This window comes from Macaca mulatta, chromosome 13 (assembly GCF_049350105.2).
Source record: "Macaca mulatta isolate MMU2019108-1 chromosome 13, T2T-MMU8v2.0, whole genome shotgun sequence".
In the NCBI taxonomy this organism is placed as follows: domain Eukaryota; kingdom Metazoa; phylum Chordata; class Mammalia; order Primates; family Cercopithecidae; genus Macaca; species Macaca mulatta.
The window spans coordinates 114167692-114189028 of NC_133418.1; the positions used below are offsets into that span (position 1 = coordinate 114167692).

Below are 21337 nucleotides of genomic sequence, written 5' to 3' on the forward strand. Positions count from 1 at the left end.
TCTGAGCTGTTCAAGGCAGTGACTGATGCCATATGTTTTTGTGCAGCGCTTCCCAACATGTTTGGCGAAGACCGGGATTTTGGTTTTTTGTTTTGTTTCAAAGTTTCTAATCCACTGTACCTTGATACATCTGTAAAATACAATACAAATGAATTACTAGGAATATGATCACACGTTTGGATGTCACTGCAGTGTTGAACTGCAGGTTTCTAAATGCTTCTTTTCAATTTCTGCGCTTATTTCCTGGCCTGGTGACAGTTTGCAGTCTGGCTCTGGGGACACAGTTTGAGCAGCTGTAGAGCACTGTGTTTGTGTCGTGAACTTCAGTGAGTCCTTTAGTCCCCAGAGCACATGCAGATGAGTACTGATTCATGCATGTTTCTGGGGAGGGCACTACTTTGTCAAATTCTCTTTTATTGTATTATTACAGTGTACAGTACACTGCATACTAGACACTATAGTGTACTGGTTCATATTGGAAATGTGTTCTTTTGACTCTAGGTGATATCTTTTCCTTCCTTTAAAAATGCATAGTTTTATTGTGGAAACAATAATAAACAACACTAAAATAAATTTAAAGGAAAAAAGTCCTCAATGCCACAAACTCTTTACACGTACTATTACATACTATTACTGTCTTCATGAGTGAAACCATATTAATCCTGTGTTCATATGTTTTAAGTTGTCCTCACACTGTACTTATGGTTACCTTTTGCTTTTTAGTTTGACATTGTATTAAACACATCTTTCACTTTGCCATGTGGTATTTATACTGACTTTTTAAAAATGGTTTCTTATTTGATCATGCAAGAGGTCTTTTAGTTTTATCTTAGTTGATGAAATGTCAGAGTCCCGTGTTATGGAGCTTTGGAATTGGTCGACTGTCAGTGGCTCTACTTATTAGCTATGTGGTGGCCCTGAGCAAGGGAGGTAACTTGCTGATAATGTGACTTGCCTGCCACGGTGCTCATGCTCTTCTCTTCTTCTGCCTTGATTATCTTAATTTCTGCTGAACTAAGACTTGCTTTCACCCGTTTATTTTTCTGTTTGTACTTGTTAGAAGCTGCTCATACTCTTTGGGCTCTATGATGTTCTTTTTCTCATTCATAATTACTTTCAGCCCTGACCCTCCTCACTTGAGTTTCGTAGTAGACCTACTTATATCATTAGCCATATGTGGCTATGTGAGATCCTCCCCCGTTTTAGAAAACAATCTAGCTGTGTGCAGTCTGAATTTTTTGTGTAATTACATTAGAGCACTTTCTGTGGTTTGTTGGTAGGTGTTGTTGTATTTCATTGTGGAATGTTCATTGTTGAGTGTTCAGGGTTGAGCCAGTGGAGAAGGCTTAGGAGAGGTCTTTAGTAGGAACCTTCCTTGTGGTAGTAAAGATGGGGCTTCTATCCCCAGAACTTCTTTAATTATGTCTGAAGGCTCCTGGAGATCTTTCGGCAGAGCTGTTAGTGGAGACCTAGGAAGCACAATCAGTAGAGGCCGTTTCCATCCATCATGACCTCAGTGAACATTGTTTGGAAGGCCAGAAAAAGTGCTAAGATGAAAGATTCTGCAGGGGTTACAAGCTATGCAAAACAGCTCCGATTTTGTTTTGGTTTAATGTAGACATTATTCTTGCTTTTTTAGACTTCGTTAGGTGCTTTTAGATGTTTTTACAGGGGGTGTGTGTGTGTGTCTATGAGTTTTGTGTGCATATATTTTTGGTGACCTGTTGGTCCCAGTTCAGGTCTAGCTCACACTTTTGAGTTGTGGGCAAGACGTGGTAAGATAGTATTGAGGCCGGGTGCGGTGGCTCACACCTGTAATCCCAGCACCTTGGGAGGCCGTGGCAGGCGGATCATGAGGTCAGGAGATCAAGACCATCCTGGCTAACGTGGCGAAACCCCCTCTCCACTAAAAATACAAAAATTAGCTGGGCATGGTGGCGGACGCCTGTAGTCCCAGCTACTCGGGAGGCTAAGGCAGGAAAATGGCGTGAACCCAGGAGGCGGAGCTTGCAGTGAGCCAAGATCACACCACTGCACTCCAGCCTGGGTGACAGAGCAAGACTCTGTCTCAAAAAAAAGATAGTATTGAGTTCCTGCTTGAGTGATAATTGACTCTATTCACTCAGCATTTCATTTCTGTAACAGAGTCAAATATCATCACTTTTACAAACTTTTGTGTAATGAAAGGAAAGGCAGCAAAAAATATTTTTAAAAACAGAATCTAATCGTTGCCCTTAACATTTGGTATATTCATTTATCATTATGTGATCTGATAATCTAAATGTCTTCCCTCTATGGATTCCTCTTGTATCTTACAAATAGATTTGTAAAATGAATTATTATTTGACTGATCTGTAGAAGTCTTTATTTAAAAACAAACTCTTGAGTTTGCCTTTAACATTCCCTCATGACTGGGGCATCAGTCCCTCTGAGCTTTCTTTTTCTGATCAATAAAATAGGGCTGATGATATATCTTCTTTTAGAGGGTTGTTGCATGTTCACTAAGATAATGTATGTGAAAGTGCCTAGATGATTATGAAGGACTGGCCAAAGGCTTGCTGGTTTCAGTCTTATTTAAAGTGCAGTGGTCTGGTCCTGAGCAGGGGTTCTGAGGAGTTTTGATGTTTGCATATTGCCATGTTGGAGCTGCTTCAAAACACTTGGGGAAGGAGTGTGTTGCAAAAATGGCAGAGAAAAGGGAACAAAACTGAGACATTTGAATACTTTGATACTAAGTAGTTTAGTACCAAATAATAATGTATTTATAGGTTGCTCCTGGGGTTATAGAGAGTCCTTTATTGAATGCCAGAAAGTTATCTCTTTCTTCAGTTTTGCTTTCTTATATGCTGATCCTAAAGAGACTCAATTATTAACCGCCTGGTTGGTTCAGTCTGTTATAATTCCCTGTGAGGGAGTGACTGTGCTGTAGTCAGGGCTGTTAGAGTCCCTCTAGGACTTTCTGGTGTAGACTATAACAAAATGTAGACATTTTGTTTTGCAATCAGTTTTATAAAAGTTAGGAATCAAATTTGTTCTGCAAAATTTGAATTTGTTTTGCAAAAGTTAGGAATTTGTTGGGACATTTTGTGGGAAATACTTTACTTTTGGTTCAGTAATTAACAGAAGCTCCTCAGGCATTTCAGAATGGAAAGCAAATAGAAATGGGTACTTTCTTTTTCCTATGTGTTGACCTTTTTCATTGTGTTTATTTTTAGGCATGCTTCTGACGGCCAATGAAACCCCCAAGATGGGCATCTATTACATTCCGGTAAGTAATACAAAGAGGCATTTCAGTAAAAATAGGACAAGCAAAGATACTTTTTATTATTTATTTAAGTTTTTGAGACGGAGTCTGGTGGTCACCAAGGCTGGGGTGCAGTGGCGCAACCTCAACCCACTGCAATGTCTGCTTCCTGGGTTCAAGTGATTCTCCTACCTCAACCTCCTGTAGCTGGGATTACAGGTGCACACTACCACACCCGGCTAATTTTTGTATTTTTAGTAGAGATGGGTTTTGCCATGTTGGCCAGGGTGGTCTTGAACTCCTGACCTCAAGTGATCCTCTTGCCTGGGCTTCCCAAAGTGCTGGGATTACAGGTGTGAGCCACCACTCCCGGCCAAAGATACTTTTTAAATCGGATGTATTGAGGAACCTGGGTCTGCATGTGGCTATGTACATTAGACACAGTGGACTCATTTGTGGGTTGAATTTGCTTTCTGGAGCTCATCAGTTCATGCTCAAATGTTCTTTTATGGAAACTGTTTAATATCATGTTAAAATAGACTTTAGAAATTAGTATTTATTCTTCTGATTTGCATTTATTTTTTGTTTCCAAGTATTTCTGAATCTTAAACTTTCAGCTGTTAGTGATCTAGAGGTCTAATTCTAAAAAGTCTATTACTCTTCAAGTCATCTCACTATAGTTTGTTTGTTTCTTTTAAAAATAAGTCACATGTAAAATAAATTATCATAGATCATCCTGATCAGGGATGATATGTAGTTTGCAAAAAAAAAAAAAAAAAAAAAACAACTATTTTTTCCCTCCTTAAATAATTCTTCTCTTAGATAACCAGAAGCTCCCCACCCTTCCCTTTAAGTTTATAGTAGAAATGAAACAAGGAAATACGATTTCATAAGCAGAAAAACACATAGTATAAAGTTGGCATTAGATTGCTTTATACTCAGCAGATATCTCCCTTACCTGAGATTTGAGAAGAGAGTTGAGTTAGGGGTACTGAAGATCGGAATTTGAGGGAGGTGAACTCTCTGTAACCACTGTCATCTTCCAGGTATGAAAATTCTTCCTGTCTATGATAGTCCTTTTAAAATTGCTCAGTTATGGATTAGGTGCGGTGGCTCACGCCTGTAATCCCAGCACTCTGGGAGGCCGAGGTGGGCGGATCACGAGGTCAGGAGATCGAGACCATCCTGGCTAACACGGTGAAACCCTGACTCTACTACAAATACAAAAAATGTGCTGGGCGTGGTGGCGGGCTCCTGTAGTCCCAGCTACTTGGGGGGCTGAGGCAGGAGAATGGCATGAACCCAGAAGGCAGAGCTTGCAGTGATCCGAGATTGCGCCACTGCACTCCAGCCTGGGCAACAGAGCAAGACTCCATCTCAAAAAAAAAAAATTGCTCAGTTACGTATTTTCACACACAAAAAAAGCGTGCTGCTTGCTATTGACTCCGTGGTTACTGATGTGTAGTTGAAAGCACTTAGAGATACTTTGGTTGGTTGGTAGTAAAATGAAGGCTGTTCAAACAGGAAGCATTTTGGTTTTCCTAAGTTACTATTTGTTCCTTTTTCCCTGGACTCTCACAGATACTGCGGTCATATTCCTATCAACTTATCCATCTTTCCTTGTATTCACTTGTTAATACATATTATGGACTACATCAGCTGTGTGTCGGGAATGATGCTGTATGCTGGCAGTATTACAGCCTCCAGGGTACTGCCCTTCACTTTGAGGAGTTACTGTTTGGAATCCAACAAGAAAGTAGGCAGTTGCCTTTCAGTGTGAGGAATGCTACCAGGGTACTGTGGTGGGAGCACGTAGGAGAGAACCTGTACCCACTGAGGGCCCGGGAGCTGATGAGAAGTGTGGTTGGCACTCAGGGAAAACTTCCCAGAGGGACAGACTTTGAAGGAGGGACCTGAGGATAGCTGCATAGACTGGGTGAAGGGGTGGGGTGGAGTGAGGTGCCCAGTGGGAGAAGGATTTTTTTTTTTCCCTTTTCAGTCAACTTTCCCAGGTCAGGCAGTAGACCTGGGATAGGATCTTGACAGTAGAGTGGGTGCAGAGTTGAGGGAGCAAGTACCTCCCATGACTGAGCATTCGAGTTGGGGGGCAGGTAGAAAACCAGGTTAGAAGGGGTCTTGTGAGCCAGCTGTGGGGATGTAGGGCAGGGAGTCCTGGCAGAGTTGTAAGCAGGGGGGTGATAGGATCAGACCTGTGTTCTGAAAAGATTACTTTTGCTGCCACAGGGGAATTCACTAAACAGGCTCTAATCTGGACACAACAAGCACAGGCTGTGGCAGCCCACAGGAGAGATGATGGCACCTGCATTACCTGTGCCAGGCTCCCTTTCTAGTAGTTGTGGCTCTTTGGGGTTCTGGGATAATGTGAGAGAAGTCTAATCTGGTAGGCAGTACTTGAACAGGATTCATCCTTGAATTGCCCAGTGGCATGTTTCAGAGGTGTTCATTGACTGAGAGCTGTATAGATCACAGGAAACGCTGCCCTCAGACCAGCTTACATAGTTTTCTCCCAGTTTCTGCCCCTTTGGGGAACGTTGTCAGGAGAGGCAGAATAAATCAGCTTGCCCCTGTCCTTTTCATCATGAGAAAGGTCTCTTTCATCTTCCTCTTAGAAGTGCTTATTGTGTTTTGATCACTACAGCAACATGGACAGCAAGTGCCTGTCCATGCCTTGGATCTTAGATCCCTTCCACATGTTAAAAGTAGATAGAATCAACTAGTGGGCAGGTGAAAAGCACTCTCAGTGTGGAGTGCTGCTTCGAGGTCTGCCTAGTAGAGGAGGAGGTATGGGCTGGAGAGCTGCATTGTAGAGAGGTGGGGAGGGGCAGTCCTGAGGACAGTTGCAGTGAGGCCACCTTACAAACCTATATGAGGATGGTGGCCAGGGGGATAGAATTGGTTGTTGTGCTTATAAGAGACTTGAAATTGATGAGTGTGGGAAGTAAGGAACAGGAAAGGACCAAGGATGGCACCCCAGTTTTTGCTTGGGCAAATGTGTGGATGACAATGTCCAGAAAGAGGCAGGAGAATATTAAAAATCGTTTTCCCTTTGGTATTTTCTGCATTTTATAAAATGATCTTTTAAAGAAAGCAAAACAACTTTTTCGTTTATGCAAACAGTGTATGCATATTCCTGTTTATTCTAAGTGGATTACAAAGTATACGAAAATAAAAACCAGCTATTCCCTTTTGATAATACTGTAACTACCATTCATATTTGGATGTATTGTTTTTCAGTTATATTTGTGATGTTATGTGTGTGAAGTTGTATTTTTTTTTTTAAGTTTTAATTTTGTTTTTTTTGAGACAGAGTTTTTGTTGCCCAGGCTGGAGTGTAGTGACACAATCTTGGCTCACTGCAGCCTCTGCCTCCCAGATTCAAGCAATTCTCCTGCCTCAGCCTCCTGAGTAGTTGGGATTACAGGCATGTGCCACCACGCCCAGCTAATTTTTTTTTTTTTTTTTTTTTTTTTGTATTTTTAGTACGGGGTTTCACCATGTTGATCAAGCTGGTCTCAAACTCCTGACCTCATGTGATCCACCTGCCTTGGCCTCCTGAAGTGCTGGGATTATAGGCGTGAGCCACCGTACCTGGCCCTGATTTTTGTGTTTTTGGTAGAGACAGGGTTTCACCAGGCCAGACACTGGTCTTGAACTCCTAGCCTCAAGTGATCCACCTGCCTCGGCCTCCCAAAGTGCTGGGATTACAGGCATGAGCCCCGAAGTTGTATTTTATATACAAATTGGTTCCTGGTTTCTGCAGTTAACCTTGGAAATATTAATTCTAAGGTACTGAAATTACCTAAAACATTTTTAGTTATCTCTATTATATGTCATTGGCTGGTTTATGACATGTCTATTATCTTAGAACTGTAAGAGACCCATTGTTTACTTCTGATTCTCTGGATCAGTTTCTTCGGGTGGGCGTTTTTGTTCCAAGTAATGGTGACTTTAATTAGCATGAGTGTGAGGGGCCGGATGATGGCCAGGTGATGAGAAACTGCCTCTTGACAAATGTTAGCTTATCTTATAAGACCTTTTTAGTTTCAACTTTGTACCTGAGATTTAACAGAAAGCTGTGAAAAAAAATCCAGAGAGCCCTCTCCTAGGTGAGCTGCATATGGGGACAGTGTGAGCAGAAGTTGCTTTAGTTAAGCGAAGCCTTATGCTGAAACTTGGACTTCAGTGTTCCTTTCTGACCTACCTTTCTGCCCTGCTCCCACAGTACTGAGTGATATTTTATAGCACCACTTGTCTTTACTTGGAAACTGCTCTTTGTAATACTCCTTCAAAGCAAAGAGAGAGCCCAAGGGTCTGAAAGCCTGCCATTTTTCATAAGATTTTATCAAACTTACCAAGCTGACATTTGGCACAAAGGTTCATTTGAGGCTACAGAACCAGAGAAATGTGTGTTTAATGTATGATCCATGCCAAGTTTAGGAGGCCTGGACTGTGATTTGTATTAACATCTTATAAATCAGGTTCGAAAACTTTTTACCTCCCTCTTTGGGGCATGCTGAAGATGAAGGCAACTTAGTGTTCTTTTAGCTTGTTAATTTTTGCCTTTTTATCTGATACCATCTTTTTTGAGTAATTGAGATCTTTATAAACTAATGCAGTTCCTGATACACCACCTTCTGGCACTTAGATATCTCTGTAGCCAGCTTGTCCTTTGAGACCCAAAGGGTTGTCTCCAGCCCCTGTCCCATTTTCTCAGTGCTTTCCTTTTTTTTGTTGTTTTTCCTTTCACTCAGAGACCAGGTTCTATTGTTTTGTTTGTTTGTTTGCTTCAGGGTCTAATTCATCTGCAGCTTCAGAGACAAATGCCAAGAATAGTTTTTCAAGCTTGGTTTTTCCTCTGAAACATAATTTAATCTCAGGTTAGTTCTTTATAATTAACATCCTTGGCAACTATGTAGACTCCAGAAGGAATCCAAGTCCCCTATGGCACACAACCTAAAACCCAGCCTTTGTGCTTAATGGTGTTTCTGTTGGAAATGCTCCTGAGCTCCGAGCCCCTAGCTTATCAGGGCGTTCCTGCAGCCACTCATTGCTTGGTGGTGGTGGTTGGGGCGCAAGTGATTGCTTGCTGCTTGGTAATGTAGATGTGTAAACTTGAGGGAAAATGTAGGAGGAAAACTATTTGTTTGGGAAGCTGTTTGATTTAGAAGAATAAAAGTAATTCAGTTGGCCGGGCGTGGTGGCTCACGCCTGTATTCTTAGCACTTTGGGAGGCTGAGATGGGCAGATCACTTAAGGACAGGAGTTTGAGACCAGCCTGGCCAACATAGTGAAACCCTGTCTCTACTAAAAGTACAAAGGCGTGGTGGTGCGTGTCTGTAGTCCCAACTACTCATGAGGCTGAGGCAGGAAAATCGCTTGAACCTGGGAGGCAGAGGTTGCAGTGAGCCAAGATTGCACCAGTGCACACCACCCTGAGCAACGGAGCAAGACTCTGTCTCAAAAAAAAAAAAAAAAAAAAAAACAATTAGGCCAGGCGCGGTGGCTCAAATGCCTGTAATCCCAGCACTTTGGGAGGCTAAGGCGGGCAGATCACTAGTTCAGGAGTTTGAGACCAGCCTGGCCAACATGTTGAAATCCCGTCTCTACTAAAGAGACAAAAAATTAGCCGGGTGTTGTTGTGGGTGCCTGTAATCCCGGCTACTTGGGAGGCTGAGGCAGGAGAATTGCTTGAACCCAGGAAGCAGAAGTTGCAGTGAGCCGAGATCACGCCATTGCACTCCAGCCTGGGTGACAGGGTGAGATACCATCTCAAAAAAAAAAAAAAGGAAATTCAGCTATAAGGATATGTGCTTTGTTTTTGTCTTTTTCTTTTATTTTTTTAATTTTTTTTTTTTTTTTTGAGACGGAGTCTCGCTCTGCTGCCCAGGCTGGAGTGCAGTAGCCAGATCTCAGCTCACTGCAAGCTCCGCCTCCCGGGTTCACCCCCTTCTCCTGCCTCAGCCTCCTGAGTAGCTGGGACTACAGGCGCCCGCCACCTCGCCTGGCTAGCTTTTTTGTATTTTTTAGGAGAGACGGGGTTTCACCGTATTAGCCAGGATGGTCTCGATCTCCTGACCTCGTGATCCGCCCGTCTCAGCCTCCCAAAGTGCTGGGATTACAGGCTTGAGCCACCGCGCCAGGCTTGTTTTTCTCTTTTTTATTTTTTATTTTTGTATTTTTTATTTTTATTTATTTTTAATTTTTGAGAGGGAGTCTCGCTCTGTCGCCCAGGCTGGAGTGCAGTGGCCAGATCTCAGCTCACTGCAAGCTCTGCCTCCCGGGTTTACGCCATTCTCCTGCCTCAGCCTCCCGAGTAGTTGGGACTACAGGCGCCCGCCACCTCGCCCGGCTAGTTTTTTTGTATTTTTTAGTAGAGACGGGGTTTCACCATGTTAGCCAGGATGGTCTCGATCTCCTGACCTCGTGATCCGCCCGTCTCGGCCTCCCAAAGTGCTGGGATTACAGGCTTGAGCCACCGCGCCCGGCTTTTTCTTTTTAAAATGTCAATATTTAAGATGTTATAAAGAATAAATACATCACTGTACCCAGCTTTCAAGAATGGCAGTTAGGTACTTTTTAATTTAATTTTATTTTATTTTATTTTTGAATGAGGGAGGGTATCGCTCTGTCACCGTGGCTAGAGCGCAGTGACGTGATCATAACTCACTGCAGCTTCATCCTTTGGGGCTCCAGCATCCTCCCGCCTCAGCTTTGTGAGTAGGTAGGACTACATGCATGTGCCACCAAGCCCAGCTAATTTTTATGCTGTTTTTTTGTAGAGAGAGGATCTCGCTGTGTTGCCAAGGCTGGTCTCAAACTCCTGGCCTCAAGCGATCCTCCCACATTGGCCTCCCAAAATGTTGGGATTACAGGTGTGAGCCACTGCACCTGGACAGGTATTTTATTTTCAAACATTTTCTTAGGAAAAAACTCCTATATTATTTCTATTAAAATATTTTGACTATTTAAAATAAAACACTGATTAAATATTTTAACATTTACCATTTAATTTAAAACTTGGAAAGTACTCTTGGAGCCTGCAAATGAGGCAGTATTAAAAACATGAAGAATCCTTCTAACTTGCACTAGTGCTTCTGCGTCTGTTCAGAATAGCACTGAACTTATCCAGCAGTTCATAAACCCACAACACGCTGTCTTTGCAAATAGAGGAGACTATGTTGAGAAGCATAAGACCTCAAAAATACACACAACACAACTTCACAGAGGCATGCAAACCAAAGGAAATGCACAAAAGTTTTAGAAGCCAAAATTTTTGGAATGTAATAAAAGGTTGTTTAGTGAATGCTTCTAAGCTTGTCAGCTGAGTGGGTAGCACACTCCCCCGGAGCTGAGGCCTTCTGATGCCTTCGCAGAGTTCAGCGCTGGTATCTCCTCGGGGCGTCCGTCACTGGGCTAGGGCAGACATCTGTGCTGCTTCTCCCGTAAAGATGACAAGGCAGTGCGTGCTGCAGAGTTTTAGGGGTTGTCAGGGAGATGCTTTTGAAATCATTATAGCATTGGGAAGTCAGTTTTAGGGAAATGGCATGGAAATTTTTCTAGTAAATATGGGTATTTGGAGTCTGGCAGATTTTTTTCTTGCTCAATGAAGAAATAAAAATAGATATTATAGTCTTTTTATCGGGTTTTTTCCTGTAAGGGTTTTTGGTTTTAGTGTTTTTTGTTTGTTTGTTTGTTTTGAGACAGTCTTGCTCTGTGGCCCAGGCTAGAGTGCAGTAGTACAGTAAACCTCCGCCTCCTGGGTCAAGCAATTCTCTTACCTCAGCCTCTCAAGTAGCTGGGCTTACAGGTGCGCACCACCACACCTGGATAATTTTTGTATTTTTAGTAGAGATGGAGTTTTGCTGTGTTGGCCAGGCTAGTCTCGAACTCCTGGCCTCAAGTGATCCACCTGCCTGGGCCTCCCAAGGTACTAGGATTACAGTTGTGAGCTACCACACCCAGCCTCTAAGAGGTTTTGTGACAAAAACAAATTTAGGTGCAAACAATTTTAACTTCTGTCTGTGGTGAATTGAATTTGTTAGTCTAGTTCTAAACTCCATGACTATGTCAGTGACTGTTGTCTATTAGAGAGGTGTACTTATGGATACTTTTTAATCATCCCTATGTGACCTTCTTCATAGATGGTATCTTTTTTCAAGTTCAGTATTTGAAACATTACTATTCTGGTGTGTTTTGGCATAATTTTCCAGAGTCTTAAGAACACAACCTTACTCCTCAGCTTCATTAAGAAAATATCTTTTTTTTTTTTAATACAGGGTCTCACTCTGTCTCCCAGGGTATAGTGCATTGGTGTGATCATGGCTCACTGTAGCCTCACAACTTTCTGGGCTCAGGTGATTTTCCTACCTCAGCTTCCCAAGTATCTGGGACTACAGGTATATGCAACCACGCCCAGCTAATTTTGTTTGTTTTTTGTTTTTGTTTTTTTGTAGAGACAGGGTTTCACCATGTTGCCCAGGCTGGTCTCCAGCTCCTGGGCTCAAGCAGTCTTCCTGCCTCGGCCTCCTAGGGTGTTGGGATTGGGATTACAGGTGTGAGCCACCGTGCCCAGCCAAAGATGCCGTATTTTATCAGCTATCCAGAGTATATGTTGTTTTAGTTTAACAGTAGATTTGACAATATCTTGAAAATAAGTGTCAAAAATTCCTAGATAGGCCAGGCATAGTGGCTCATACCTGTAATCCCAGCACTTTGGGAGGCCGAGGCAGGTGGATCGCTCGAGACTAGCCTGGCCAACAAGGCGAAACCCTGTCTCTATTAAAATACAAAAAAATAGCTGGGCATGCTTTGGCACACACCTATAATCCCAGCTACTTGGGAGACTGAGGCGTGAGAATAACTTGAGTCCGGGAGGCAGAGGTTGCAGTGAGCTGAGGTCGTGCCACCGCACTCCAGCCTGGGTGACACAGACTCTGTCTTAAAAAAAATAAAAAATAAATGTAATTCCTAGATAGATGAGTGTTTTGCTCTTTTATCTATTAATATTTTTATTTTGTCTTCCTATATTAGTAAATGTAGGAGACCAACAAGTCTTGTATTTGTTCAGTAAGGATATACTGAGTAGGGTGCTAGGCTGCAGGAATATCTTGGTGAAGAAAACCAGCGTATTCTCTATTGTACACTCACCGCCCTTGTGAGCTTACAATCTAGGCAAGGGGGTGATGATAGACAGATCTGTGACTAAGTGCTCTGAAGGAAGGCAGCAGGGTTTGGTGGCTTCCTGAGCATTTTCCCTAAGTCAAGGGTCAGGCACTTCGTATCAGTCTCTTTATATAGATATTTTATGAGCCCCCTTCTTTTATGTAGATATTATGTATGGATTTGTGAAAATCTCCCCCACCTTCATCTTAAATTTGAATTGCAGGGTTGGAGACTTGGGGTTTTCTTTGTCTTAAGATCATAGCACGTATCTAGGGCAAAATAGTGAATGACAATATTTGTCCCACAATCTCTGGAAACGAGAGAACAGCAGAGAGAATGTTGGCCAATGGAGAAGGCAGAGGTTGAGCCTCTATAATCCAAAAATCTGAGATGCGAACGCTCCAAAATTTAAAACTCTTTTGAGTGCCAGCATGACTCCACAAGTGGAAAATCCAAACATGAGGACTTAACCTAAAGTTTGTTTCCTGCCAAAAATTATTAAAAATATAAAATGTTTAAAGGTATAAAATTACTTTCAGTCTGTGTGTATCAAGTGTATATGAAGTATAAATGAATTTCATGTTTAGACTTGGGTCTCATCCCAAGATATCTCATTATTTTTATACAAATATTCCAAAAGCAAAAAAAAAAAAAAATCAAAAATTTAAAACCCTTCTGATCTCAAGCATTTTAGAAAAAGGCTACTCAGCCTGTATTGCTTTTCCTGGACAGACATGTGTACAGTCAGCCCCCGTTTCTCCTTGAACATACGTCTCATATGCAGATCATTTTACTTTATCTCCAAGTGGTATTTAGAAACACAGTTGACCAGGCTTCCTTAAAACTCTGTGCCCAACTTCTAGAAGGCCACATTCCCCTGGGATTCCTTCTTTCATCGAGTTACCTCTTTTCCGTCTTCACTGGCTCCTCCTCCTGCTGATAACATCCTAGACTTTGGATCTTGCCTCTCTCCCCTTACCTCTGAATGTTAGTGAGCCCTAGGACTTAGTCCTTGTCTCTTCTTTATTTATATTCTCTCCCAGGGAGCTTGTTTATGACCAGGCTTTATATAACAGCTGTGTGTTAATGACATCCAGTTTTCCCTCTCCAGCCTTCCCTCTGAGCTACAGAGGTACATATCCACCAGTCTACTCGGCTTCTTCACTTGAATGTCTAACAGCACATCCTGTTTAATGTGTCTACATGAGAACTTCTGATCCAGCTCCCCACCTGCACCGCACCTGCCAGGGTCTCCATTTCAGCTGAAGCCCTGTTGTTGCTCACTCGGCTGTCTAGGCTCAGAGCACAGGAGCCATCCTTGTTACCTCTCCTTTCCACTTCATGCCTCCTCATCCAGTCCATTGGCTGTTTGCAGATTTTGTTGCACATCCAGCCATTTCTCAGTGCTTCTCTTCCATCAGGCCTCTGGATTACTGTAATGGCCATAACTGATCTTTCTGCTTCTGCTTTTGTCTCTCTTGTAACCTGTTTTCCATGTAACAGCCAGACTGATATAAAATATTAAAAATATAAACAAAACAGGCTCAGTGCTGTGGCTCACACCTGTAATACTAGTGCTTTCGGTAGCTGAGGCAAGAGAATTGCTTGAGCCCAGGAGTTTGAAACAAGCCTGGGCAACATAGTGAGACCCCATTTCACAAAAAGTTTTAAAAAGTAACCAGGTGTGGTGGCGTGCACCTATAGATCCTTTGAGCCCAGGAGTTTGAGGCTACAGTAAGCTATGACTATGCTGCTGCACTCCAGCCTGGGTGACAGAGCAAAACCCTGTTGCTTAAAATAATAATTATACACGCACGCACACACACACACACACACACACATATATAAACAAAACAAATATAAATCCGATTGTGTTACTCTTCTGCTTAAAACCTTCCAGTGGCTCATTAGTTTGCTTACAACTTGAAAAGTCTTACATAATAGAACAGCAGAAAGAGACTAAAGAATCAGATTCTCTGTTTTCTTCTCACCCAACAGAGAATATATCTCTATAAAGCATTAATCTATTTATAAAGATCTGACCAAATGGTCAGACTGTTAAACCAAATCCCCAGCCACTGCCACCATAAATGGGGAATAACTTATGGGCTGTATATTAATATATCAATATATAATTAGTACCAATGTTATGGCATATTAATGTATTGTTAATATATCAATTATATATTAGATAAGCATTATTAGATAAGACATTTAAAATTAGAGCTTTTTGCGGCAGCACCCACCTGTAATCCCAGCTACTCAGGAGTGGCAAATCATTTGAGCCTGGTTCAAATCTAGCTTGGGCAACATGGTGAGACCTTGTCTCAAAAAAATAACTGAATAAATAAATAAAATAAAAAAGAAAGACAGACACAGCCAAGTTCTACTGTTCCTTTGGATTCACGCCTGCGAGCCAAGGAAAACTGTGCTTGGATTTAAGGAGTCCAAGTATGGTGCACTGTGGTGAGGAAGTTTTCCTGGTTCTGACGGGTGAGTCCATCAGGTATCGCAGTGAGACCTCCAAAACTGCTAAAAGATAACTTCCCCAAAACATGAAATCATGATTCTCATATAGATATGAGATAAATACATGTTAAAATTTTTAATTTAAGCCTAGTGTGGTGGCTCACACCTGTAATCCCAGCACTTTAGGAGGCTAAGGTGGGAGGATCACTTGAGCACAGGAGTTTCAGACTAGCCTGGGCAACATACCAAGACACTGTTTCTATTGTTTTTTTAAATAATATTTAAAAATTTAAAAATTTCACATTTTAATTTAACCTGTAAATTAAATGAGGGAACCAGGCCTATGGTTAAATCAAAAGGTAAAATTTTAATTTAACTTTTAAAAGGAGAAGTGTAAAAAAGGACAAATTTACATGGAATAAAGTTATATTGAATTGGGAATGTGCAAGTAAACACAAAGTGGTCTATTTTGGACTATTTTGGGCCTTTTCCAAAGGTATAAACTGTCCACCAGACGTAATTCATTTGCATGCCTATAGACAATTATTTTGCATTGTTTCCAGTTACCTACAATTTGCAGAGTTGTAAAATAGGTCCCATAGAATGAGAATCAGATGATCTTGCAGGATGTACTCTAGACTGGGGTTTGGGAAACTAAACACCAGCTGTTTTTGTAAATGAAGTTTTGTTGAAACACAGTGAGCCCATTCATTTATGTATTACCTATGCAGCTTTCTGACTATAATGGCAAAGTTAAGTAGCTGTGACAGAGACCATATTACTCATGAGCCCTGAAATATTTTCTCTTCAGTTATTTACTTCTTTATGTCTATCTTTCCCCATTGTAATGTAAGACATGAATGCAGGGACATTATTTTGTCTTTTTCCCTATTATATCCTCAGCACCTAAAGCAGTGCCTATCACACTGTAGGCCCTCACTTAATGGGTGTTGAAAAATTAGTGAGCACACATGTGAGAGTGACCTGATTACTACAATTTGGAGCGTCTTCAATAATGGTTGTATACTTTGACCATGGCTGGTTTGCAGTGCTTCTTGACTGTACTTATGCCAGATTGAAATTTTGCATTTGCCCTTTTCTACCACTACTGTTAAAATGTAGAAAGGCACTTTGGGAGGCCGAGGCGGGCTGATCACCTGAGGTCGGGAGTTCGAGACCAGCCTGACCAACATGGAGAAACCCTGTCTCTACTAAAAATGCAAAATTAGCTGGGTGTGGTGGCACATGCCTGTAATCCCAGCTACTGGGGAGGCTGAGGCAGGAGAATTGCTTGAACCCAGGAGGCGGAGGTTGCAGTGAGCCGAGATTGCGCCATAGCACTCCAGCCTGGGCAAACGAGCGAAACTCCATCTAAAAATAAATAAAAAAATACAGAAAGGGATAACATGGTTCATGTGTGCCAGAGTATAATTTTTATACAGTAGGATTAGCATCAGTTCTTTGGCTCTGACAGTGCCTTCTAATCAGCCACATCTGAGAATGATGGTATGATGCAATAGTTGTGTTTGGGAGTGCCAACGGATTTTTAAAAGTAATATCTTGTCCAAAAGATTTAATAGTGATTCTGTTAAGAAGATAGGTTAATTAAACTTTTTTTCCTATAAAAATCCAAAAGGAGAATATGAAAGCAAAGGCATTTAACTTTTGTCTTAACTTTTTTGCAATTTGTGCAAAAGTTGGCTTCGCATCGAGAGCACGACAGCCTTATTATATGTTTTAAAGATTGAAAATAATGCCTTTTGTTTTTCTCCCTGTGCTTTTAACTGGAGTTACTGGGAGTGCTGTACATGCCATTCCCTAAGATTTGGGTTTGAATCAGGACCATGATTGGTCCATTTGATGTATTTCAGTTCAAAGCCAACAATGTAGGATCATTTATGTGTACTAAATTGATATTCTGGAGAAGTCCCCAGTAAGAGATCTCTTTGCCCCATTAGTGTATGTTGAAATGGCCCTGAATCTGTTAGTGTCCATGTAGGATCCTAAAAATGACAGATCACACTTTGATCTAAAGTGCATGTTTAAGCAGAGCGCTATTAGAAATAGTGACAGATGTGATTTTGCTAGAAATTGCTCTTTTATAGTACCAGTAGCAACATACTCTCTTTATTGGGAAGGTAGTGTCAGATGAAAAGAAAACTCTTCCCTAGGAATTTATCAGCCTACAAACAATGTTCCAGACAGAACGTAAACGGGAAAGTCGTTGCTGAAATCTCGTCCACACTAAAGGATTTTTCAGTGTGCCTTAAAGGAAAGGGGAAGCTTTGGAGCATAGACCATCAGACATAGAAGGGATCTCCAAGTCATCTAGTCCAGCCCTTAATTTGTAGCTGAGGAAGTAAGTTACTGTCTTAAGGTCAAATGGCAAGTTGGTGACAGCTGGATCTAAAAGGCATTTCTTCATTCCACATTGCATAGTAGAAAGAACTTAGACTTTGGAATTGGTTGGACCCGAGTTTGAATACCAGCTTTGCCATTTGTAAATGTTGTGACCTTGAATGAGTTACTTATTCTCTCCAAGCACTAGTTTCTTGAGCAACAAAAGAGGAATAATATTTTAAGGCATTTATGTAGAATGGATATACACATTCAGTCATTTCTCCTGTTCAACTGATTTCTTGTAATGAACAGAATTCGTGGAGTCCATGCCAAAGAGTATTTGGATAAAATTAAGTCATTGAGCTGGGCATGGTGGTTCATGCCTGTAATCCCAGTACTTTGCGAGGCTGAGGCAGGAGGATCACTTGAGGCCAGGATTTCTAGGCTAGCCTGGGCAACATAGTGAGACCCTGTTTCTGCAAAATGTTTTAAAAAATTAGCTGGGCATGGTGGCGTGCACCTGTAGTCTTTGTCACTCAGGAGACTGAGGGGAAAAAAATAATAATTATGGCATTATGTGAGCATGGACTTTTATGTAGCTTTTAGAAGGGAATATTGTGTTGAGCAAAATAAAGCTGTACAATTACAGGAAAAGATTGTGACAAACTTGTGAATGTGAGCAAGGAAAATGACTGAAGACATGATTTGAGATTGTTTAGTCTGATGATGGCGTAAGATATAGATTGAGAGAGGTCTGTTGTGCCATTAGTTTTGCCATTGACTGTTGAAACAGAAAACAGTGATAACATCTGGTTGTTTGTATAAGAAATCTGATTTTTTTTTTTTTTTTTTGAAATGGAGTCTCAGTCTGTCGCCCAGGCTGGAGTGCAGTGTCGCAATCTCGGCTCACTGCAAGCTCCGCCTCCCGGGTTCACGCCATTCTCCTGCCTCAGCCTCCTGAGTAGCTGCGATTACAGGCACCAGGCACTGGCCACCGCGCCCGGCTAATTTTTTGTATTTTTAGTAGAGACGGGGTTTCACTGTGGTCTCGATCTCCTGACCTTGTGATCCGCCTGCCTTGGCCTCCCAAAGTGCTGGGATTACAGGCGTGAGCCACCATGCCCGGCCAGAAATCTGATTTTTTAAAATGAAGTTCATTTTCCCCGATTATATCATCAAGGCACACTCTTTGCAGAAAATATGGCAAACACAGATGAGTAGAAGAAAACTCAAATACCCTAAATTCCACCGCCTAAAGACAAACATTAACATTTTGCTATATTTTTTCAATATTTAATCTGAAACTTTGTTAATATGGTTTCATATCTTGTTTTTTTCCCACTAAATATTTCTCTTTATTAAACTCTTGGAAATTATTAAAAAATATATTTCTGTATGAATATAAAGTAATATAGTTATTTTTGGAAATACATAAATATCAGAAAAAGATGAAAAAAACCTATAAATTTCACTAGTCAGAGACATTCTTGCCAACATGTCTTTTACATTTTCTTTGCATTTGGGATATTTTAGTGGCTACTGATTGGATTTAAAGTGAAATTCTGTCAGAAGCTCATTTAGCTTACATCAGTTTCAATAAAAGCCCTTCAAGATGTTGGAGGCTGGAGGTGTAGGGGTCGGGAGGGGGAGGGAGGGAGGTGTATGTAGGGGAGAGGTGGAGTGAGCAAGAGAGCATGTTCACACTCTTAGGCAGTTTCACTTATGTGGCTGTCCATTCACTCAGGGGGCATATGTCCTGGACTAAACTTGAGATGGGAGGGCCTTTCTCAACTGAGAGAACGTGTTCCTAATTCCCTAAAGCGTCCAGTTCATGTGATCAGTTACCTTCTCTCCCATGCATTTAGGCTGGCTCCAGTGATGGATTATTGTTGGGAGAATTGAGAAAACAGTTACTCTGTTATTTTTGTGTTCTTGGTTGAGATGAGGAAGACTATTTGAAAAGGTTTGCTTAAATCTGTTGTTTCCTAATACCTCTCGTGGCAGCACTACACTGAGTGTGATTCTGGTCATTTAAACACGGGATTTTTTTGGTATGGCATAGTCACCAGGTGCAAATCTCCTGCTGTATCTGGTCCTATTCTAACACCAGAGGGAAATATTCTGATGGGCCTTTCAAGTTTAGATTTGCTTATATTCCATTTAGTCTTATCTGCTTGACTTTAGAACCTCATCTTTATACGAGAGATTAAACCAGTGAAATTAAACTTCAGAAATACTTAATGCAGTGGATAGAGTAGGAGAAGGGGAATGATTTTGAAAATATAATTAGCAGAATGGGTGAGATGGTGCTTAGCAGCAGCATCTATTAACAAAAAGAGCCGTTTCAGTCAACTGTACGTGAAAGGAATAAAGGTTAAGTAGAATGTTGGCAGTGACTCCACATGTGAATGGGAGTGGAGAATGTCAGGATGGCACAGTGACGGGGCTGTTTTCGGGCTCTTCTTGTGCGGAGTGTACCTATGTTTGTTATTTCTTCTAGTGGGGGTGAGTTGGAGAAAGCTCAGAAACGAATTCAAGAATTGTGTTCCCAGGCACCATCTAGAGAAGGCATGATTTTAGGATCTAGGAAAAGAGTAGGATCATGCAAGAAAGGTACCTTGTATGAGGTACAGAAAATGATAGGACGTTGGCCTGAAGAAGAAAGTTTTCATTGTTTGAGGGTATGGGAAGACCTGTCAGATGATGGGAGACAGTGAAGCACTCGCCTTTCAGAGCTTCTAAAAGGAGGAAAAAGACAAATTTGAATGAAAAACATGATTTACTTTAAATTGAGTTCAAATTTGAATTCAGATATATATTTTTAATTTTTAATTTTTATTTTTTATAATTTTAACCTTTTTTTAAGATTCAGGAGATACATGTATAGTTTTGTTACATGGGTATATTGTGTGATGTTGAGGTTTAGGGTGTGATTCAACCAGTCACCCTGGAAGTGAGCATAGTATCCAACAGTTGTTCCTCCCTCCCTTTCTCCCTCCCTCCCTCCCTCTCCAAAAGATGTGTATTTTTAAGATGTCTTGATTCATAATAGGATAAAAGAAACATATGCCTAATTTTATTCTCCAAGAAAGGTATGACAATGATAAACCCAAGCCTGTAAGAAAGATCTGGAAAGATAAGACATCTTATGGAAGGCAAAAGACCTAATTTTATGGGGAAAAAGTGTGGAGTTCTGTTTTATAATTTTTCAGTTATATATTCATAACTGTGAACTGAGAAGCAAGGCATGAAAGTCAGGTGGTTAATACATATTCTTTTGTAACACAAACAAGTTGTTTGTGACTTTACAAAGGGGAAATGTGGGCTTCCTATTTTAATCTAAACACTTTCAGGTAGTAACAGTATCTGTGGCCTTTTTCTCAACAAAGGATATCCTCCCCATTTCCCATCACAATTTATTGGATCACAAGAATAGTAGACATACAGAAGCATTAATGTGTGACAATCAGGAAGTAATTTTCTGAGCATCCGGTCACATTTTCAAAGTTAATTTCAGTTCTGATTGAGTAAAAATTTGTGTAATTTTCATGGAGATATTTGATACACATTTGACATATGTTGTGTTAGTATATCAGATGATGTTTATTTTTACTTAAATAGTCTTACATCTGACATGTCCATTTTCTTGAAAATAAATTACAACTTCCTATTCAGATGCTAGTTTGACTTCAATGTTGACCAAAGGCCTTGTCTCCTGGTTCTAGCATTTCCTCCGTCTTGGTGCTTACCTAGTCGATCTTGTTACCGTTCTTATTTTGGATGAGATAGAGTGGGAATTAAACCTAGTATTTCAGTGTCCTGGTTGTGTAGTCACTTAGGTGGCGATGTCTTTAGTTAACATGGCCATTATCTGTTCTTGTTTTTTGTTCTGTTTTGTTTTTTCCTTAAAAAAGAAGATAGCTTATACAAGTAAGCCAGAAATTTAGACTACATTCTTTTAAAATGCCCACCTTATACAGAAAATAATAAGAAAGTTCTGGGACTTACACCGTCTCTACTTTGATTCAGTGTTCTCAAATCCCACGCAAGTTTCTCTTCTGATGCCCACTTAGTAGGATGTAAGCTCCACAAGGTGGGAAC

The 21337-nt window shown here is 41.1% G+C and overlaps 1 protein-coding gene across 4 annotated transcripts in view; it reads left to right on the forward strand.

The window, feature by feature from the left end:
- The window catches only part of NOL10 (nucleolar protein 10), a 114142-nt gene that overhangs the window by 38912 nt on the left and 53893 nt on the right, over positions 1-21337 (forward strand). For all 4 annotated transcript variants that reach the window (XM_015111709.3, XM_028831974.2, XM_015111710.3 and 1 more), the window contains one exon: positions 3216-3268. In XM_015111709.3, the coding sequence (XP_014967195.2) occupies positions 3216-3268 (53 nt within the window). The remainder of the gene's footprint in view (positions 1-3215; positions 3269-21337) is intronic.